Source organism: Notothenia rossii, assembly GCF_949606895.1.
Source record: "Notothenia rossii genome assembly, chromosome: 3".
NCBI classification, from domain to species: domain Eukaryota; kingdom Metazoa; phylum Chordata; class Actinopteri; order Perciformes; family Nototheniidae; genus Notothenia; species Notothenia rossii.
The window spans coordinates 82,223,076-82,245,498 of record NC_136901.1 but is presented as its reverse complement, the minus strand read 5'-3'; the positions used below and the strand labels follow the sequence as shown (position 1 = coordinate 82,245,498).

Below are 22,423 nucleotides of genomic sequence, written 5' to 3'. Positions count from 1 at the left end.
CTGTGGTAAACCATTATAGTTATTGAACTGCAGAGTTACATTGAACATAATATTGGTCCAAAACGTTGCCAATGTCCAAGCGAGAAAAGAGAGAGGCATTCACAGTAATACCGAGAAGGAAAGTCATTTGGCATGGGTCACCTCATAAAACCAAAATCCTTTCTAAAAGCCAACTGAGAAAATAGTCATATAGATGACTCTGTTTTTGGTTTTTGTTATTATTTGTGTGTGCTCACATAAGTGTTTGTGCTTGTTTGGCAAGAAATGAACTTTGTCACAGTGGCCCTAGACAATAACAGGCAGGAATTGCTGAGCCTGATGTTGGACTCAAGGAACAGTAAAGTCATTTCGCTCCAGCACACAACTTAATAGCTTTGGCTGATGCAGAGTTTGGAAATCCATCAGTCAATTGGGCCAGACAGAGATGAACAGTCTTGTGTGAGTGTCAGTATGCTTAGTAAGGGAGGAAACAGGTTGCAGGACAATGTAGCTTCTCATTATTTACTTGATTTATATAGATGACACTAATTGTTTTTATAAAGTACACATTATCAGCCAATAAGGGTTTGATCAAGCATCGCTTTAGTAATTTCTAATGGGCGACCAGACCCAGAGCTGTGATGCTTGTTTAGTCTATTTTGTTCAGTTAGACAGCTTCAGTCACCAGTTTCAATCAACCCCCCTGATTTTACATATATGTATTGCTATTAGCATAACCTACCTGCATCTATCATCAAAAAGTCCAAGAGCAATTTTTTTGTGGTGCAAAATTTTGATAAGGAAGAAGAAATAAGTGGATTAAAAAAAGGTAGTATCCCTGTTTTCCTGCTTTGATTGTCATCCTTTTTAAAAAAACCTTTCCGTATTTCAGTCCAAATTTGACACCAAAATTGGGTGAAGTTTAATGATGAATAGCTCGTTTTGATAGCTTGAATCAATCAATGCCCAGTGAGGAAGGACTTGTGAACCTCAGCTTTGAATATGACATTCATTAAATGATGGCAAAGCTAAATGAGAACATTTCAGCTGAAACAAGTTTAACCATAATTAAAATTAGCAACCTCATCCGTATGTAATTCCCTCCATCTTGTCATTATTTGGACAGGAGGGCGATGACCTCGCTCGTTGTGTCGGTCTGTGTTAAGGATCACTTGTCAGTCAACGAGGCTCCCAGCTAACCTCAGTGTCAGCACTTTGATCTCTCTGGTTAGGATGCAGGCACATTGCCACCAACGAAGTAAATTACCTTAGGTAGCTTAATCAGCCGTGGGGATGGTGCTGGGCAATATGTGGGAATTGGTATTCACAGTTTCGCGTTTAATTATTCATACTTAGCTTCAAGGTAGATGGCTAGATTTGGTGAAGAGGACTAAAGCAGAGGAAATGATGGAGAAGAAGACTCCACTTTCATTGTCATGGTAGCAGCTTTCAACGACTCCTCTCACAATGTTGTTCTGTGGTTGTGTTGTTATCATTTATTCTCATTGTGATTAATCTCATCAGAAATTAGGTTTCAAACTGCATTTTAATCATGTAAAATATCCCTATGTAAGCAGAAGTACTGAGGGCTAAGCATGAAAGATTCAAAAGATGCAAAAATATCTGGAGCCTGCCGGAATTACTTGACCCTTTTTATTTCTTAAGACTTGGAAAATATTCATATGTGATGCAAATGTTATTCCTGTTCTTCAAGCAATGGTTTAAAATGTAAGCTAGGGTTAATATCTGTGTCGTACACTTTTCCTTTAATACAATTGTTTCGGTATTTATGTCTGCTGGGATGGAATTTACATGTCATGTAATTTAAAAATATTTACATTTTTGAAATCTTTGCTGCTGTTCTCGGTTTTTCTATTTTCCATTTAATGCGTTAAGTCTTTGAGCAGTGGTCGATATTTTATTGTGCCATTTTATAGAGCAGATAAGGTTAATTATTGTTGACTGCAGCCACACTGAAATTCATTTAATTACATGAAGCCTTCTTTAAAAAGCCGCCCACTTTATCCTCTCTCCTGAAACCTAACTATATGTCTAGGTATAATTGTGCTAGTGTGCTGCACAGTCTCTATTTACTTCAAAGCAGCGCATACCTCTGATCGGAGGCGTCTCCGGTGTTGAGACAAGGTAATTAGCTGTTGAAAGAGGAACCTTCAATGAGGAGCAGAACAGACTCATCTGTTTTTCAATCAAAGCCTGTAACACAATTGACCGGCTGAATGAGGAAGCCTCCTTATAACTGTTACTGGTCAAACAGATAGCATTACTTCATATTTTGTGTGTGTCAACGATGAATCTTCCATGCAAACCAGAGTTAGCCATGGAGTGCCACCGGGCTCAGTGCTTGGACCTATTTTGTTCACATTGTATATGCTTCCGTTAGGCAATATTATAAGGAATCATTCTGTAAATTTCCATTGTTATGCGGATGATACTCAACTATATTTATCCATCAAGCCTGATGAATCCAATCATCTAAATAAAATTCAAGACTGTCTCAAGGACTTAAAAACGTGGAGGACCTTACATTTCTTTATGTTAAACATGGCTTAAACTGAAGTTATTGTACTTGGCCCAAAGAATCTACGAAACAAACTATCTAAAAATATATTAACTATGGATGGCATTAATTTGGCCTCCAGTGAGACTGTAAGGAATCTTGGTGTTATATTTGATCAGGTTTATCCTTTAACGCCCACATAAAATCAATCTCAAGGACTGCCTTCTTTCATCTACGCAACATTGCTAAAATCAGGCATATCTTGCCTCAAAACGATGCAGAAAAACTAGTCCATGCATTTGTTACTTCAAGGCTTGATTATTGTAACTTTATTATCAGGGTGTACCAAAAAATCAGTTAAGTCACTTCAGCTAATTCCAAATGCTGCATCACGTGTACTAACTAGAGTTAGGAAAAGGGACCACATTACTCCTGTCCTGGCTGCCTTACACTGGCTCCCTATATAACACAGGATAGAATTTAAAATTCTTCTTCTCGTCTACAAAGCCCTTAATGGGCAGGCGCAATTTTACCTTAAATAACTCATTATAAAACGGACAAGTCAAATCAAGCAATCTGATTGGTTCTCAGCCGTGATATACTGAGCGTATACCACGGGTAGAATTGTAAGTTACTTTTCACAACAAGTCAGTATCCCTCCGCGCCTGAGAAAAACAGTATACAGTTGGGCTTTTCAAACTGGAACAAGAAAGCAGCGGAGAAGTAACGGGGCAGAAACCCTCGTTTTTACGCAGCGGTCCAGACATAGACATCAAACTGCAAAAAATATTCAGTGTGCAGTTCCTTTGGCATTAGGGCAGGGATATTTAGATACTTTTGAAGGTTTAACATAATGAATTGTGCTACTTTTAAAGCAAGCAACGATGTTTTCAAATCTGTAATCAAAAAGGTCCGCAAAAACGCTATCGACCAATCAGATTGCATGATTTGACTTGTCAGTTTTATAAATATGTTTAAATTTCTTCCATTACGAAACAAACTTACAAAGCATAAGATGGAAACATTTAAGATTAATTTCGACCTCCGTGGGGGTCTTACTATGGAGGAGTGGATTGAGAAGTGCCTATCTCCAGAAAAAAAAGCACCTAAATGACGACATGCAGAGCTACGTGAAGAGCAGGTAGACCAACTGGAAAAGTACCACCATTCAAAAGCTTTCTGATGCGGGTCTTGAAACAAAGCAGAGAAATTATGACCGTTAGTGGCCACAGGTGCGAAAGCTCTCTCCAGAGCTACTGGAAGCCCAATCTCGGGGACCGGAGAAAGTGGAGCAATATTCTCGCCACGCCAAGCAACAGCCTAGAACAACCTCAACCTATACAAGTAACCACGTAAGCCATGCTACTGGTGCTGGACAGTTTTTCAGTGGCTGCACAATAAACGGCAACATACAAGTGAATGTAAATAAATAGCCAAATAATGGATCAAGCTCTCTGTCTAATATGTTCGCTACAGATGTAGCGCTTCATTTCAGACAGTTTGAAACGCGAGGGCCGTGATTGGTACGTGATCTGCCCTCGCTCAAGGGAAAACCTCCAGCTTGACTTGAGACCGCCCCCGTGATAGATAAATATAAATATAATGAAGCCAGCTGCAATGGATCATTGATCCACCAGGGGGTGCAGTGGGGTTCCACACTGGAGCTCATGTGAAATAAAGTCAGATACAGTACGCTGGATGTACAGCGGAACTTTCTTAAGATCCATATGTCACGGATATCATACTCTGTGCTAAATAAGAGTATTTTGTAATCATTTACAAAACATCACCATGTTGTTATTTAACAAAATAATGTTGTTTAGTTGAAAAAAACGAACGGGAGGAAATGCAGCCCGGCTCTCGATTTTTAATCATATTCAACTAAATTAAAACGTTATTAACGTGCCTAAACCCAGCAATTCACTAAAAATATTTATATTTTAATGGGGCCTCGTCGGCAGATCAGGATCCCGATGCGTAGCATGAAGGGTGTTATTTTCCCCATAAGGAACAAGTCGCTGCAAATTATCCCGCTTATTACACGGCCACATTCTCAACAAAGTAACGACATGACTCCCAATATTAATTGAAATGCTTTTATGGATTTAGAAAATGTTTTTATTGATTTAAAAAAATAGTTGTATGTATTGATTTAAATTGACATGCATCCGCTAAGAAAAATAGTCCGTTGTTACCATTTTTTAAACAGTCTGAATGAAACGGCAGCTCTCAGCTGTGTATTTACACAACTAAAACTAATGGCCCATAAACCACAGCTCTCTCCCCCCCCCCCCCCCCCCCCCCCCCCCCCCCCCCCCCCCCCCCCCCCCGGATCTTTCTACTCCAGCAGCTAAATTAACTGTAGGTTACTCTGAGTGACAAGTTTACAGTTAGTGGGGATGCAGCTTGGGATGTGAGGAGTGAGGGACACGGCTTAGAACGGGCGTGTCGCCTACTGTCCTGCCAGTGTTTGGCAGGACAGGAGAGCGTGTGCACCAGCCTGCCTTGATCTATGAATTCATGTCCGTGACACTCACTGCTGAAAACCTCCTTCACTTCATCAAAGTGTTTTAACCACACACACACACACACACACACACACACACACACACACACACACACACACACACACACACACACACACACACACACACACACACACACACACACACACACACACACACACACACACACACACACACACACACACACACACACACACACACACACACACACACACACACACACACACACACACACACACAAATATACTGTATTCAACTTCATTAAAACGTTATTAACGTGCCTAAACTCAGTAATTCACTAGAAATATTTATATTTTAATGGAGCCTCGTCGGCAGATCAGGATCCCAACGCGTAGCGGAGGGATCTTGATCTGCATGAAGGGGGTTATTTTCCCCATTTTCCCCATAAGGAACAAGTTGCTGCAAATGTATTGATTTAAAAAATAGTTGTATGTATTGATTTAAATTCTCACAAAATAGTTGTATGTATTGATTTAAATTGACATGCATCCGCTAAGAAAAATAGTTTGTTGTTACCGCTTTTTAAACTGTCTGAATGAAACGGCAGCTTTCAGCTGTGTATTTACATAACTAATGGCCCATCAACCACAACTCTCACCCCCCTCCCCCCCTGATCTTTCTTCTACAGCAGCTAAATTAACTATAGGTTACTCTGAGTGACAAGCTTACAGTTAGACACAACACTGTCATTGCAAGTGACCCTCAGTTATTTGACTTTTATGTTCAACTGCTAAATTCGTTACTGATAAAAAAAGGGCTTCTACTGTACCTAATTACCTTAACACTAGAACCGCCAGAGGTTCTTGTATAGGCCTACCTAAACCCGTCAAATCCCGCTATTAGAATGCAATTTTTAACAACATAGGGTGCTACATAACACACTTTCAGGAAAAGTCAAAGACTGGGAGACTTTAATATTTTATTGAAAAAAAGTTACATTGCACACACACAACACACATCACACAAATTGACCCGATTGGCAGTTCTAGTGTTAAATAAACTCACTAATTAATGAAACCAGTTCAATACGCATTATTCTTATTCTTATCATTCTTTATGAGCGCAGAAATAGTCTTAAAATCAGATCTGTTTTTTAAATGAAATCTGACGGCAGGCAGTTAGCTCTGATCACCTATGATAAATGCGCCACACCTAATCGCTTGCCATTCAGCCACAGAGCTCCCTCTATACAAATCAAACTGTAGACGGTGTGAAAGCACCTATTGTTTTAAATAATGGTCGGAATGTGAGCTGTGAGCCTTCTGAATTACCGTGGGACAGCACATTCTAAACTAAAATGTTCAATCAATAAAGTAACATCTTATCTTATCTTATCTTAATAATATCTTCATATTAATAATAATAATAAATCATACAGTATGTGTCCGAAGGGGAGCAGGATGAAGCAAACACAAAAATATACAAAAAATATACTGCATAATAAGCAAACAATTGTAAAGGTAAAAGTATGAGCATAACAAATAAAGAAGTGTAATGTAAACATTTACATTATTATTATTATGATTATTTAATATATAAAGACTATATATTATTGAATTACAAGATTAGATATACTTTAGTTGATCTAAAATATTGATGTGTTCAAATGCTCTTCAAAACACAACTGAAAGTCCATGAAACTTGTCTTTCTGTATTTGTGAATGATGCGCCATCTCCTGGTTAAAACCTGAAATTGAAAATCTCGCAACGCCCTCTTGGAAAATAGTGGGAGGGCTTAACATTCCTCGATACTGGTTTTAGGCAGGTCGTAGGCAGGAAGCTGTAAGCTGGAGTCTGAAATTAGGTGCTACATCTGTAGCTGTTAGTGTTGTTGCATAGCAACCACCTCGCACTATGTTTCGTGCAGAAGGCAACGGAGGGACTATTTTATTTTGAACATCATTATTTACTAATAAAAACTATTTAAATTAGAGTGTGTATTTTTCGGGCCGAACTACGCCCCTTAGCTGTGATTTAATGAGATTTAATGAGCATATACCACGGCCTGTCGTGAGCTATTGCTTAATTATACCCTACTGTCCAACTAGGGCATTGCGTTCCAAGAATGCACGGTTGTTGGTTGTTCCTCGAGTCTCTAAAAGTACAATGGGAGCCAGAGCCTTTTCTTATCAAGCTCCACTTTTGCGGAATCAGCTTCCAGTTTGTGTTCGGGCATTAGACAGCCGATCCGTTTTTAAGAGTGCGCTTCCTTTCTGATAAAGCTTATAGTTGATAAAATAATCTAATAAGAGTGCATTGACGTAGACACGTTGTGCCTCTTCACCTATACATCTCAGTTCTTACTCTTTTTCCTTACTGATGGTATGTACAGTGGGGCAAAAAAGTATTTAGTCAGCCACTAATTGTGCAAGTTCTCCCACTTAAAAAGATGAGAGAGGCCTGTAATTTTCATCCTAGGTATACCTCAACTATGAGAGACAAAATGAGAAAAAAAAACATCAAGAAAATCACATTGTCTGATTTTTAAAGAATTTATTTGCAAATTATGGTGGAAAATAAGTATTTGGTCACCTACAAACAAACAAGATTTCTGGCTCTCACAGACCTGTAACTTCTTCTTTAAGAGCCTCCTCTGTCCTCCACTTGTTAACTGTATTAATGCTGTTTGAACTCGTTATCAGTATAAAAGACACCTGTCCACAACCTCAAACATTCACACTCCAAACTCCACTATGGCCAAGACCAAAGAGCTGTCAAAGGACACCAGAAACAAAATTGTAGACCTGCACCAGGCTGGGAAGACTGACTCTGCAATAGGTAAGCAGCTTGGTGTGAAGAAATCAACTGTGGGAGCAATTATTAGAAAAATGGAAGACATACAAGACCACTGATAATCTCTCTCGATCTGGGGCTGCACGTAAGATCTCACCCCGTGGGGTCAAAATGATCACAAGAACGGTGAGCAAAAATCCCAGAACCACAAGGGGGGACCTAGTCAATGACCTGCAGAGAGCTGGGACCAAAGTAACAAAGGCTACCATCAGTAACACACTACGCCGCCAGGGACTCAAATCCTGCAGTGCCAGACGTGTCCCCCTGCTTAAGCCAGTACATGTCCAGGCCCGTCTGAAGTTTGCTAGAGAGCATTTAGATCAGTGGTCACCAACCTTTTTAAGCCCAAGATCACCGACCTCGGCCTAGGTGAAAGGCGAGATCTACCTATTGCAGAATTGAGTGAAAAAGAAGGCCCAGACAATGCTTCCAATTTGAGGCCTTTTGTATAGGCTAATTGCATCTGAATTACTGTTAAACTAAAGTCTCCATAATCAGCTCACGGCATATAGGGGGTAAAGGGGAGATGCTCACCTGGGAAGATATTTTTTTAAATATTGAAGTTGAAAGCATCAATCTGGTGCACTTTGAGAGCAAAATGAAGAGATCTATGGATACCTCTCTCAGCACCCAGATGAAACAGAACTGTAAACAGATTTTCTTTTTCTTTATGGATATTTTACAAATCACTCCCTTTTTAAACTGTATTCTTGTTTTACTGCCATAGTATTTCATACCTGTTTTTCATTTATTCTCTTATTGTTTGTATAACTATAATGATCATATGAAGGTGTGCCGCGGAAATAATCTTTTGAATAATTTGTGACAAAACCGTTCTAAACACTCAGAGAGTCCTTTAGCTCACCTGAGCCCCTCAGTCTGACAGGAGAGGACTCTCCTCCAGCTTGTTGTGGAAACAGCTCCTTATGTCCGTTAGTGCAGCTAGCTAACCAGATGCTAACATCACGGTCCCCGCTAGCACCGGTCCCTCTCTCTCCCTCTCTCCCTCTCTCCCTCTCTCCCTCCCTCTATCACACTAAATGCGCTATTGCCACACACACACAGAGCCAGCTTGAATGACACAAGCACACGTGTATTTCCATGCAACTCTCTGATTGGTCTGGTGTCTTGCCTCTGTTGCGTTCACTGAACACGGGAAATTACAGTCCTGCCGTTGTCTCTTGTGTCATGATGAGGTTCACGTAAAGCACGGTTAATGTATTATATTATTGAGGTGTCTCAAATATACGTCAATCAAGTGGCACCTGCTAACGGGGTGGTGGATGATAGGTTTACATCTAAAAACGTATTTTTCAAACATTATTATTTTAATTTTATTTTTTCTTTCTTTTGTTACTTTCTTTTTTAACGGTCCGCGATCTACCTGCACCACACTCGCGATCGACCGGTCGATCGCGAGTGTGGTGCTTTAGATAATCCAGTGCTTTAGATAATCCAGAAGAGGATTGGGAGAATGTCATATGGTCAGATGAAACCAAAATATAACTTTTTGGTAAAAACTCAACTAGACGTGTTTGGAGGAGAAAGAATGCTGAGTTGCATCCAAAGAACACCATACCTACTGTGAAACATGGGGGTTGAAACATCATGCTTTGGGGCTGTGTTTCTGCAAAGGGATCAGGTCGACTGATCAGTGTAAAGGAAAGAATGAATGGGGCCATGTATCGTGAGATTTTGAGTGACAACCTCCTTCCATCAGCAAGGGCATTGAAGATGAAACGTGGCTGGGTCTTTCAGCATGACAATGATCCCAAACACACCGCCCGGGCAACGAAGGAGTGGCTTCGTATGAAGCATTTCAAGGTCCTAGAGTGGCCTAGCCAGTCTCCAGATCTCAACCCCATAGAAAATCTTTGGAGGGAGTTGAAAGTCTGTGTTGCCCAGCGACAGCCCCAAAACATCACTGCTCTAGATGAGATCTGCATTTAGGAATGGGCCGAAATACCAGCAACAGTGTGTGAAAACCTTGTGAAGACTTACAGAAAACGTTTGAACTCTGTCATTGCCAAAAAAGGGTATATAACAAAGTATTGAGATGAACTTTTGTTATTGACCAAATACTTATTTTCCACCATAATTTGCAAATAAATTCTTTAAAAATAAGACAATGTGATTTTCTGGATTTTTTTCCTCATTTTGTCTCTCATAGTTGAGGTATACCTAGGATGAAAATGACAGGCCTCTCATCTTTTTAAGTGGGAGAACTTGCACAATTGGTGGCTGACTAAATACTTTTTTGCCGCACTGTAATTTGGTTGTGTGTGTAGACGGTGGAAGCAGGGAGAGGCATATACGTGCCTTGATCCCTGCTGAGTCGACGCACAACTGTTGATTGGTGTCAGTGCCAGAAACAATTTTTAGGAACAATGCGCTCATGGTATAGATATAATTTGGTTGTGTGTGTAGACCAGGGGTGCCCAACCAGTCGATCGCGATCAAAACGGTGCACACACGCTACGAGACGGAATTCCCTCCTAATTCTGCCCTACGCTCTTCTGTTTGTGGCATGCATATGTAAAATAGTTAAACATGTGAATACATAATTATAAGTTTGTGAATGTTTAATACATAATAAGTTATGAATTTTAAGAGATGAGATTGTTTCATTTAATATTTGAAGTTTTGTTTCCCGTGGGAACACCGTCCTGTTGCACGTCTTTTTTTACTTCCGGTATGTATGTTCCACCCTCTGCGGACTGGCCATCTGTAGAATCTGGAGAATCACAGAACAGCCGGTCGTCAAGGGCCGGCTCGATTCGCTGACGGCCGCCACCGCCCTTAATTTTTTATGTTTTTAAAAGGCATCATTGAAGTTGAACCGACAGAGGTCCGCCATTTCCCCGCAGCGAGGCTCCCCCCGGGTTGACAGTTCGCTAGCACCCCAGGCCCCCCCTCCCCCAAAGCATACACGTGCCTTGATCCCGGCCGAGTCGACGCAAAACTGTTGATTGGTGGTCAGTGCCAAAAAAGTGCATGTACGTAGACACGTTGTGCCTCTCCACCTCTGTTCCTTTCTTCTTACTTGCTACCCCTTTCCTTCAACCTATCCTAATGGAGTCCATGTACGTAAACACGTTAGTTTTGCTGCTATAGGCTTAGACTGTCGGGGGACACCTTACTGCTTCCTTCTGTCTGTCTGTACCTGTGTACTCTCTTGTTCCGAATAACCCAGCTTCCCCCAAATTTCTTTTTGATGTCTATCTACGCCGGGATCCTGAGTTGTGGCTGATCCTGTTGCTGCGGTCCTGTGTCCTGGATCCTGAATCATGTGTCCTGGATCCTGCTTCCTGAGTCCTGTATCCGGAGTCCTGGATCCTTAGTCCTGAGTCCTGAATCCTGTGTCCTGGATCCTGGATCCTGAGTTCTGGATTTGAGTCCTGGACTTTGAGTCGTGGCTGAACCTGTCTCTGCGGTGCTGCCTGACTCTCATCATACTACTTCCCTGATGGCTCCCACGGGATTGTTGACATCCTTGTGGATTCATCCTCTTATTGTAGACACATGCATTTCCAAACATTTGGTCTACCTATGCTGTAAAATGTATTATCTCTTCGATTTACACACGGCATCTATTGCACGTCTGTCCGTCCTGGGAGAGGGATCCCTCCTCTGTTGCTCTCCCTGAAGTTTCTCCCATTTTTCCCTTTAAACTGTGGGGTTTTCTCTGGAAGTTTTTCCTTGTACGATGTGAGGGTCTAAGGACAGAGGGTGTCATATTGTCATACTAATATTCTGTACAAACTGTGAAGTCCACTGAGACAAATGTAACATTTATGGTATTGGGCTATATAAATAAACATTGATTGATTGATTGATATTTTCTATGAATGAGAGCCAAAATTCTTTCAAACTTGCAAAATAAAATGCATACACAGCAATCACTGGAGGACTTTTTTAATCTCTGCACTTCTCTCTTTATTTGTTATGCAGAATATGAGAAGTGCACATGCAGTCCATGTGTTGGCACAGGCAGAAACAGAAGCTCTTAAAGTGAGACAGCTGCACACTCAGCTTTAATTGCATGACAAATCATTCAGTACACAAGCGATTATACCTGTTTAAGCTTACTTAAATGTTAATGAAGCAAAATGTGACTAACAGGATCAGTAAAACCTACTACCGCTTTGTTTGTTTTTCAGAGCGTAGAATGAATTCTGTTGCCTCTGGCCGTTGATTCCCAGCACCCCACACACACACTACTTGTTGTAATACAAGGCAACACCCTCCTCAGGTCAATGGGTGTTTTGTTTGCCCAAAACCATTTTAGTCAGGGGCCATCCTCACTACAAGGAGTACCAGCGTTTTAGGAGTTTATAAAGTGTTTACCGCAACTTTTCTATCACAACAAAGAGTTGGCTGTATTCTGACTATGTAAAATATATGATGAGCTACCAATTGATTGTTTTGGCAAAATCGTCCACATGTTGTTCTACGTTTGAGGAAGGGCGGGCATTTGCAGACCATTTACATGACCAAAAACCTATATAACACACTAAATGAAAGTGAAAAACCCCAAAAAGCTTACAGTAATAAGGCCCCTTTCACAAAAGTTAAATAATAATGTCGCTGTTCTGTATTTCTAACCAACACATCAGAGTCAAAGACAAGGGTGTCAAGGAAGTATTGGCCTGCCTGTCTCATCCTTTCCCTTCTATACACACACTTTAGTCTGCCCTCCTACCTTGCTTCCATGATTTAAGTACTTGTGACAGGGATAGCTGAGCCCCATCTACCCATTCACATGCAAGACTGCTTTTTAAAACCTTTATTTACCAAGGGTTGGTCTCCTCTACAGCTCTGTTCTATTCTATACCCTGCTACACATTCCCCCAAACTGAAAATGTGCGATGCTTTTTAATAAAGGCTATTGTGCACTATAGTCAAACTTTCAAGGATATTGCCTCCATTAAAGGCCATGCATTTAAGGATAACATATCAAAACCTTGAGTTTTACTGAATGGAAGATAATAAAAAGACCTAGAAAGCGAATTAAAGAGACCGTAAAAACAAGACAGCATTGTTCCTCTTTATTGCCGTTTCTAGTAATTAGTCATTCAATATTCTCATTAAATTCCCTCTGTCATACTTTACCTAATTGACATAATGAACTAATGGCACGCACTTTTATTTTCTCAGAGGGTAAGAAATCCGCACAGTAATAATACCACAGCCGTTACCTATAAACCTGTCTGTCCCTTTCCAGCTGATCCTGTTTAATTTTGAGGGAAGTTGTTTTTGGCACCAGCTAATGATAACCTGGGCTGGAGTTCATCGTGTCTGTGGGCTGGAGGGAGAATTTATTTCCCCCACCTCCTCATTGGCCATGAATGCAGAGACAGCACGTGTCTACGGCTGTTAAACAACACACACTGGCTCCCGGCCCACTCGTAAATTACGGAGCGAAAGCCTCTCCCAAGACGGCCTTCAGTGGCACAGTTCAGTCAGAGAGGTTGCTGCTTCCCATAACCAGCGCAACGGCTGTCATTTAACAGAGCTAGGGTCATTAGTTTCTTTATTGCCTGTATTTTGTTACATTTAGAACGGGTTTCTTCACGGTGCCCTTCCTAAGAGACTCCAGTGGATCTCTCAGACAACACTACTATCAGTGAACTGTTGGTTGAGTGTTGGTGTTGGGAAATAATATAGTATTTAGAGCTGCAGATAATTGTTTATTCATCAATAAGTCAATAGATGGAAAATAATAAGCAACTCATTTTATAGCTGATTAATCGGTACAATTATTTTGATTAAAAATGACAAACATTTGATGATTTTTGGGCTTTTCCTTCTTACCTCGTAGTAAATCAGAGTTTTGGACTGTTCAATCGTAAATTAGACACCTACTTTTGTTTTATGGACCACATGATTAATAGGTAATGAAAAGAATTGTCCATAGCAGCACTATTATAATCTGTTTTTAGTTGCAAGCCCAAATGAAAAATACTTGAGAGGAACGAGGACTCAGGGACGGCCTCTTGTTCAACAAAGAATGGCTTCTCCAGCTTGTATACACAGTGAAGAGTTTTCCCTTTGCATTGTGTAACTCCTAAAACTACCATTACAGCAAAGCTGTCGATGTTGTGTAAATGTTTCCATAGAGCTCAGATGCAATTTCATTTGTTATTTGAGGATGCACACATTTTATTGCTTTGCTCACAGTTGTTTTCCTGTTTCCTTGCTTGGGGTGATAGAGAATAGTGTTGTGTTGCTCCTCTGGCTATGTCTGTTAACAGTGTGGAAATTGTTTCCCTAGTCAACAACAGTTTTGAGCCTGAGCCACGTCTGAATGATTGAGGATGAACCAGTTTCTTGGAAATGTTTGTTTTGGGCTCTGCCGTTTTTATGCCCTTTTTGTTTAATGTCTATTTAATATTGTGTATTATGTTGCAAAGCTAAACACATAATGTAAAGTAAGTACAAGTAAACAAGCAGCTCTTCAGTTGGTAGCCTATATGGAGGATTTATCGCATGCATACTTCTTCTGTTTCACCATTTCTATGACTCACTGCTTTTTTAATTGTTTATATATACTGTTTCTGGATCAGTTCACCATCTAAATGAAATGATTTGAACATTTATGACAAAAACATCTACAGCCATATCTTCAAGAAATGTATCCACAGGGCACAGACGACTGCTTTAGTGCTTCTGTGTTTTTTGTCATTTATAGTTGTTTTTGTGTACCTTGGCCTCACATATTGCCGCTCAGTAGTGCTGCCATCTCTCCAACATGTCTCCCTTTGTGTAGGAAGGCTTGACAGACTGTCATCTCTTCAGCATGTCAGCTGGGGCTCATTAACAGAATGGCACCGTACCACATGATTGCATGTTTTTAATGGCGTGGGAAGAGATTTTGCTGTATATTCAATATATCATTTTTATTGCACGCAGTAAGGATAAGACTTATTATTTAAAGAGGTTGATTGTAGGCATGACAGATAAAAACACATCACCACAAACATGACAGTGCGTCTGTCCAGTGAAGCGATTTATTTCCCACAACCCACATGCGACATCGTGATAACGGCAAAGCTTTTTCTTGTCGTTACTCATTTATGCCTCCAACCAACTGAATAAAAGCATAATATTTTGTTGATGATTGACGGGAAAAACATATTTTTAAATATTGCATGTTACAATAGTGGTTAACATCGAGATCAACAATAGTAGAGGTTTGTTCGCTTTGAACTCCATGCCCTCCCCATCTCATCGGTGTTTACGTAACAATATGTTTCCTTTTGTATTTTCAAGGCAATAACCTGGAAGTACATAAACCGTTAAGAATTCATTAAGACACTTGCTCATCTGGCCATTACATAACTAAATATGAATGATTACGTTTTTTCTAATACTCATTTTCCGAACAAAAACTTAACATAATATCTGAAGCTTGATTAATTATAGATGTAATATATTTACCTTGACTAGTGTTTATACAAATGGGAATGAACAAGGCTGCCGATAAGAAATAATATACTGAATTTGGATTGGATATATTCATGGTATGAATGATTTAAAGTAGAGGTTACATGAAAAGAATATTTTTTAAAAGTCTTATAAGACATTGCCAGTCATATAGTGCACCTCATTTATAACAAATCCGAAAACAATGTTTATATTTTTTAATCAAAATCCAATAATGTGTTCTTCCTTTAAAACAGAAACATGTCTTATACAGTCTATGGTGTGGACACAGTTCTCTAGCTTTGTGATTCGCTACATTATAGGCCTTAAAAGATTTGATTTAGATTCTTCTTGTAACTGTGGAGTTATTTTTTTTCATTCACAGAACAAATGGATGCCTTCTGCTTGTATGTGTGTAAACAAAATGGTTGTAGTATATGTTTGGTTGTGCCTTTTCCCTACTTGATAGTGTGAACATATTTGTATGATTTCCAGACAAATGTAAAACACCCAGAGCCCTTCTTGTGTTGCCCCTGTGTGGGAGATGAGGTACTTTATCACAGAGATAAGCGTGCAGGCTGAGGGACAGCTACAGGAAAGAAAAAGGTACATGAGAGCTGCTTGTGAAGTACCGATCGCTTCTTGTGAACTTTGTATGATTAATCCAACGCTGAGAATTGTTGCAGAGGGCGATTTGGTTTGTGGCTTCCCAGGCTGCTGTTTCCCTGCTGTGGAGACAAAAGATGAATAGACCTAGCGGGACTATTATGGGGTATCTCCCTTCTCCATCACTATAGGGGCCGGTTGACTCTGATAATCCTCTCTTCACTGAAGGGATCCTCTAATCCCTGCTAGACACAGGTGTCTGGCCTTGAGCATTCGTCAAGATGACTAATGTACTGAACTGTGTGTGAAAAGACATATGAGAGTAAACACATACTTACACAAGGCTAAACACATGGAACATTTTCTGGATGATGAATATCTGTAGGAAGGCATGCATAGGAAACTTCTAATGGAAATTTAAAGCAGTAACATTGACATTGTTGGTGTATTGATTTACCAGTCCAGTAGTACGTGATACCACGTAGATACCAGTGATACGAACAGTCATCAATAACTATGACACATACTTTGCATTGTGTTTTTTTCTCTCTAAGACATTTGACTAAACAATCGATAACTAGTACATCATTTGACTGGCTACCTAGATGAGTCCTAATATCATCTGCCTTGTTTTGACAAACAATTCAAGTTGCATTTCTACTTCAAAGACAAGCTATTGTTTCATTTGAATAGCTCCCATTGTTTCAGCCAGTGTGTCTGCAGAAAACTCAGTTCAGCTTGCATATTGAGAAGCCTGCTGGATCTGAATCACAATTTCAGAGATGGATTTCAAAGACCAGTGTGAAACTTCTCTCTTCCCGGTGTCATTCATAATCATTAGTGTACACATTTCCTCAAGTTAGCATCTCAGGCTTTTCCCTAACTACGGAAAAGTACTTCAGAGCTGAGTGTGTGGGGATGAAAAATGTTGGTAATAACAGATATGATAGGAATTGTGGGTGCCTTTAGAATGATGAATGTCATTTGTTGTTGTGCCGACAAAGGACTTAAAAACTATTTTTCTTTGCACCAACCCCCTCATCTTATTCCCCCAAATTAAAATAACTGTCATTATTCTTCTGAAGTTTAGGATAATGCAATTCTGATAGTGAATAAGTAGCATATTTTTCTCTTCTCACAGCGGGAGAGTGTTCTTTTTTTCTCGTTGCCCTTGATTTTTTTTCTGTGGTTGCCATTACTGTGGTGAATGGTCTGCTCCCATTTTCAGCAATTTCCCTGTCTCTAAGTAGAAAGCCAGGTCCAAAAGCAAGAAGCTGGACCTGGTCAGGACAAGGACAAGCATACTTGCAGCATTATTCTACTCTCCTTTTTAAAAGTGCACTACTACGGTATTGTAGGCAACACAGTAACAATATACCAGGTCTGTTTTGGATTTTTTGCATTAATCTGGCTGCCATAACTCAACACATTTTCTTGCTTAGCTGTCACAGTACTCCATTTCTTTTGGGGTTTACTTATCTGCTAAGTTGCATTCACAGATAAAGTAAGCCACGTTTAATGGAATGAGTACAAAAATAAGTTGAAAACTCACACCCCTATATACACAGTATATCAATGGAGCTTTAGGGTAGTCAGCAACACAAACAACATTTCCTTTCTGGTGAAAAATAGTTTGAAAACTGTTTCATTCCTTAAGAGAATTTACGAAGGCTAAATCCCCAGCCAAGATCTTGCCAACTTTTACGGAGGACCAATAAAAAGCCTCCTGACTGGAAACATTAAAAACAGGCATAGGATGTTCACAGCCAAGGACAGAAGGGCTCTGCGGCGGAGGCTTAAAGCCGCCCAGAACATCATTGGTACCCATCTACTGAGCTTAAGTGATAGTGGTGAGAGGAGGCGCTTGCAAATAGTCCTAAGGAAATTATAATTACAATACCCATCCCTGCCAGAACCTGTTCGCCCTGGATTTTTCCCCTAACAAACCATTATGTGGAAAGCAGGGACGGCAGACCACTGTGTGTTAAAAGGATATTCTACTCTTGGATTTACTGGCGCTTTTTTCTTTCTTTTGTTATTTTTCAAATCTTATCTTGTTTCATCCTGTCTTGAAAATATTCAAATGTATATATGGATATTCAACAACACTCTATATTCACACCACATGGAAAAACAATGAGGCATTAACACATAAACATCTTCTCACTACATCCTGTGTTCCCAGGGTTAATCCTATTACAGCATTTCTACTGGGTCATATTAGGAGGTCAATGGAGGTCTACACTGTTAATAAGGACGGCTTAGTAATACATTTGATAATGTTACATACGAATACAAGCCTGACCTTCACTGTCTAACATCCAATTTCAATTTGACTATAATGCCAAGATGCTGCAGTATAGCAACAAGAACATGTAAGAACAGCCCTGTCTCTAAGTAATTGTCTTCATATGCATTGTACTTTTTCCTCAATTCAGAAATGATTTTAATAGATGATAGCAATGCCTTACTGTAGGCTGTGAGCTGCTTATCTATTGTGTGTGTTTTCAAAAGAGCAGGTTGCAGAGACGTTCAGGCCTAGCGGCTTGCAATGATGCCATCAAGATGTTATTGTGTGCGCCAAGATCTTTTTATCTAGTCCTATACAGTATGTCAGCATAAATATATCTACACGGCAGCTCCTGATAAGTGATACAAATCTTATCACCGCCTGATGTGTAAGAAAGAGAATAACAGAACTGAGCACTAAAGCTGACATGAGATGATGGTCGATGGGTTCTACTGTATGTGACATGTATTCTTCATCAATTCTACCCTGCGATTTATGGAATATAAATAGTATTGGGCTGTTTTGTTTTAATGATCCAAGTCCATGTCATTTCAGAAAATGGTAAATATGCCCCTTACAGTACCCAAGAGCCCTGATGTGTTTCAGTTGCTATTTTTTTCCAAACAGATCTCCAAAACGCCAAATATACAAGTATTAGTTTTTAGTTGAAGTAAATGACATTATTTGTTCTACTAGGTGGTGTGTGGCGCAGTGGCTTGTGCGTTGTTGTTGGGATCAGGGGGTCACAGGTTCAAACCCCACTGCAGTCAGCATGTCGTTGTGTCCCTGAGACACTTCACCCCAAATTGCTCCTGTGGGGATTGTCCACAGTATTGAGTATGTAAGTCGCTTTGGATACAAGCGTCTAACAAGTGACATGTAATGTAATGTAATACTAAAAAGGTCTGGAAGCCCTTGAACTAAAGTCAAAATCCAGAAAAGTGAGAATAAAGGTTTTGCCTGTCAATGTCTTTAAAGGAATTGAATGGCCATCGTGAGGTTTGGGGATCACTGTGACCTTCTCCCTGGCCTGAAAGTGTGTTGGTTTAGCATGACTGATGCAGATTATCATAGCTGGAGAAAGCCAATTACTCTGGTCATCGCTGCACCCTGAGGGCTCTTCTCTATGGAATGAAATGCATTACAGAGTTCTCTTTGCATCCTTCTGGCAGCGTTTTGTATTTCCTCTACGCTGATCCACCCAGTTTGAGTGTTAATAGCGCAGTCAATGGGACCCCCCCGTGCCTCGGAGCCCTTTTTGGCTCGGATGAGCTTCTGCTCCACAAAGCAGGGAGGTTGTGCCTCTTGGAGAAGCGGATGAATTACATTCTCCTCTATTTGTCTTTGCTCTCTATTCATGACAAAGCCCTTTTTATCTTTAGGCCTTCTTAACCGCTCGCGTCCGCAGACCACTACATAAAGAAAAAAGCGGATTGCACAGTTGTTGTTTAAGAAACTCTATGGCCTTTTTATGTAACAGAACAAACAGCAACCTAACATACCTTTGTTACCCTGGGTTTTGTTTTCCAACACAGATCTGCTACAGAACCAGCAAAGTTGAGATCACACATGTCGCTGCTGCATCTCTGACATGTACAAAGAGTACAGATCAAGCCGAGTCACTGGTAAGAGGCCTGAGTGCACCTTCTAAAGGTCTTTTTTTGTATCCATCTCGAAATATATTTTGTCTTTTTACTTGTCTTTAACTCTGAACCTGCCTCTCTCTTTCCTGAAGTGACATGAAATTATGTTTCTTGATTCATGTTTATTTGTTGCCGTGTTCACTTTGGTTTCTTTTGGTGCAGAGATCAAAATCTGCTGTATCCACTCAGTTATTAGTGTCAAGGCTTTTGATTCAAAATGGTTATCTTATTCAAGCTATCACATATTATTCTCACATGCAAGAGTACACACACTATCACAGCAATCCCATAAAGGCTCATTTTATTTGGTGAACCTTTTTGCTCGAATAGAACCATGCTTTCAATCCGAATAAAAGCAGGACTACTTATGTAAGTTGGTAGCCCAAGCATAATTTATGAACTTGCAAACAGTTATTTGCAAAACACCAACATGAGGGAAGCCACACCTTAGAAAACAGTACAATAACTAGGATTCTGGATCAGCATTTCTTGTTAGCACCTTTGTGAAATTGTTAGAATCCAGAGTAATTATTGGCCACCAATTTCTCCAAATAGATGCCTTAGTGTTCTGCCATTTCATTCTGAAGGCACTGGGTAACTTGCTGGCTGTCATCAATTATCACTTTAGTACAGATTCAAATATGTCAAGTAATAGTGGCTGCAATTTTCAACACACATGTATGCCCTGCAGAGGATGTGTGTTGAGGATGTGGTGATTTTCTGCCTTTTACTCTTGACACTATCATATTGACATACTGTTTGTTGTTCCAAGTGAAATGTCTTGACATCAGATGGATTCAAAGATAAATTGGCTCTGACATTGATTTGAATTGTAATAACTTAGGTGATTCCCCGCCATCACCATCTACACATTTTGAATTTGTTCATAACTTTGGTTACTACAATACGTGCACAACTGATGGCATTCCCATCAGATTTTTCCTTTTTGATTTACTTATTATTATTATTCATATAATTGTCAACATAGGGAACATTTAACCTACCTAGGATCAACAAGTAAGCATTGTTAGTTTGTGTGAAGCATGGCTGTGTAGATTCTTATTCTCATTATTATCTCCAATGAGGACGTTACTCTGATTTTGTTTGTCTTTTCAATACCACAGCATGTTACTAACACGATAAGTGCATAATAAAAAGAAACTGAGAATAGTACTAATGAAATAGATAATTAGCTGTTAAATAACCAGGTTCAGAGGAACTGTAATACTTATTACTATTCATAACATCAGGCATTTTCAAAAACAATGGATTCCCACAGTACATTGTTCGAGAGTATAAATTGAACAGAGTAAGAAACTGACAGATTGCTTAAGAGAGAGGAAAGAGAGGGGGAATGAGAAGCGCCCCTCTTGCTGGGCTTTGGCCGATGAGTGTGTCCTTTTCCATTACTCTCACACAGCGCAATATGCAGGTCAGTCAGGTGATAATGAATGCTCTGTCTGATACTTGGCCTTTCTTCCCTCCTCCTGCTTGTCTGGCCTGCTCTCTCAGTTGTATCCTTTCTCTTTCTTCGCCCCTTTTACACTGTAGAGGTTTCCACAGTGTCTAGTACATTTGGCTTTTTAGTAGGTTTAATTATCTAGCTTTCCTCACCCCTGTTCAGTTTCAGTTTCTCAGATCAGTTTGTAACAAAAAGGGAGATGCCAATTTTCCTGTCGCTTTCTCCATTAATTGAACACCGACTTCATGCCAACGTCTATTCACCTTTAAACCACATTTTCTGAGGTTTATATGAACATAAAGAAATGACACCTTTGTTGTAAATCACTTGCTTTAGTCTCGCCACTGAACACAGGATTGATGAACTGATCAAATTCCATGCGCACCAACACCCACTGCACAAGTGTCTGCATTCAGATTTGATAAAATACACGGTACTGTGTAGAAGTTTGATATGGTAAAACTTACACAGAAAGACTTACACAGAAAAACCATACTTTTTTTTCTAATATCAAGAATAAATTGTTTTATTATATGTATATCAAATATCTGTTGAGAGTCCATCAAAGCTACAAAAAGGGCTACATCAGGTATTAACAACTCATGACAAGCAATCAAGCAATGTATTGTGAACAAATGAAGTTTTTTAATTCTTTTTTTTGCCCATTATTTGGGGATTTGAACATGACTACAGTGTAAAAAATAAGGCAGGATATTTATTTTGTTCGCTAGAATCAATGTATCCTGTTTTAAGACGATAGAACACTAACTATTATTATTTATTTAAAGGGGACCTATCATGCAAAATGCACTTTTTGACGTCTTTTATACATAAATATGTGTCCCCGGTGCGTCGGGGAACTCACGCAGTGTCAGAAAATAAAACCCTTTCTCTTTTTCTCCGTACCCAAATCTTTTAAAAACGGGGGTACAACGAGCGGATACAGATTTGCTGCCGATATGACGTCAAATCTGCGGCGGACCCACAGAAAGTTGCCATCAGAAACAATGCCTGACGTGTTTTGGACGTAATCTCGGCTTTGTTTACATTAGCACGCCTCGCTAACACTCAGGGCTAACCTGTACTGTAGAGCACATGTGTTTAAAAAGCAGGAAATAAAAAAAGGAACTCACCTTGTGATAAACCCACAAGAGGAAAAGC

The 22,423-nt window shown here is 39.9% G+C and overlaps 1 protein-coding gene across 9 annotated transcripts in view; it reads left to right on the top strand.

The window, feature by feature from the left end:
* LOC307031982 (ecto-NOX disulfide-thiol exchanger 2-like) overlaps nucleotides 1-22,423 on the top strand; it is a 193,265-nt gene that overhangs the window by 26,685 nt on the left and 144,157 nt on the right. Inside the window, exon 3 of one of the 9 annotated variants that reach the window (XM_079669633.1) lies at nucleotides 19,693-19,782. The exons of the other annotated variants lie outside the window; for them this stretch is intronic. Coding sequence (XP_079525759.1) covers nucleotides 19,749-19,782 — 34 coding nt within the window. The 5' untranslated portion in view covers nucleotides 19,693-19,748. The remainder of the gene's footprint in view (nucleotides 1-19,692; nucleotides 19,783-22,423) is intronic. 9 annotated transcript variants of the gene reach the window in all.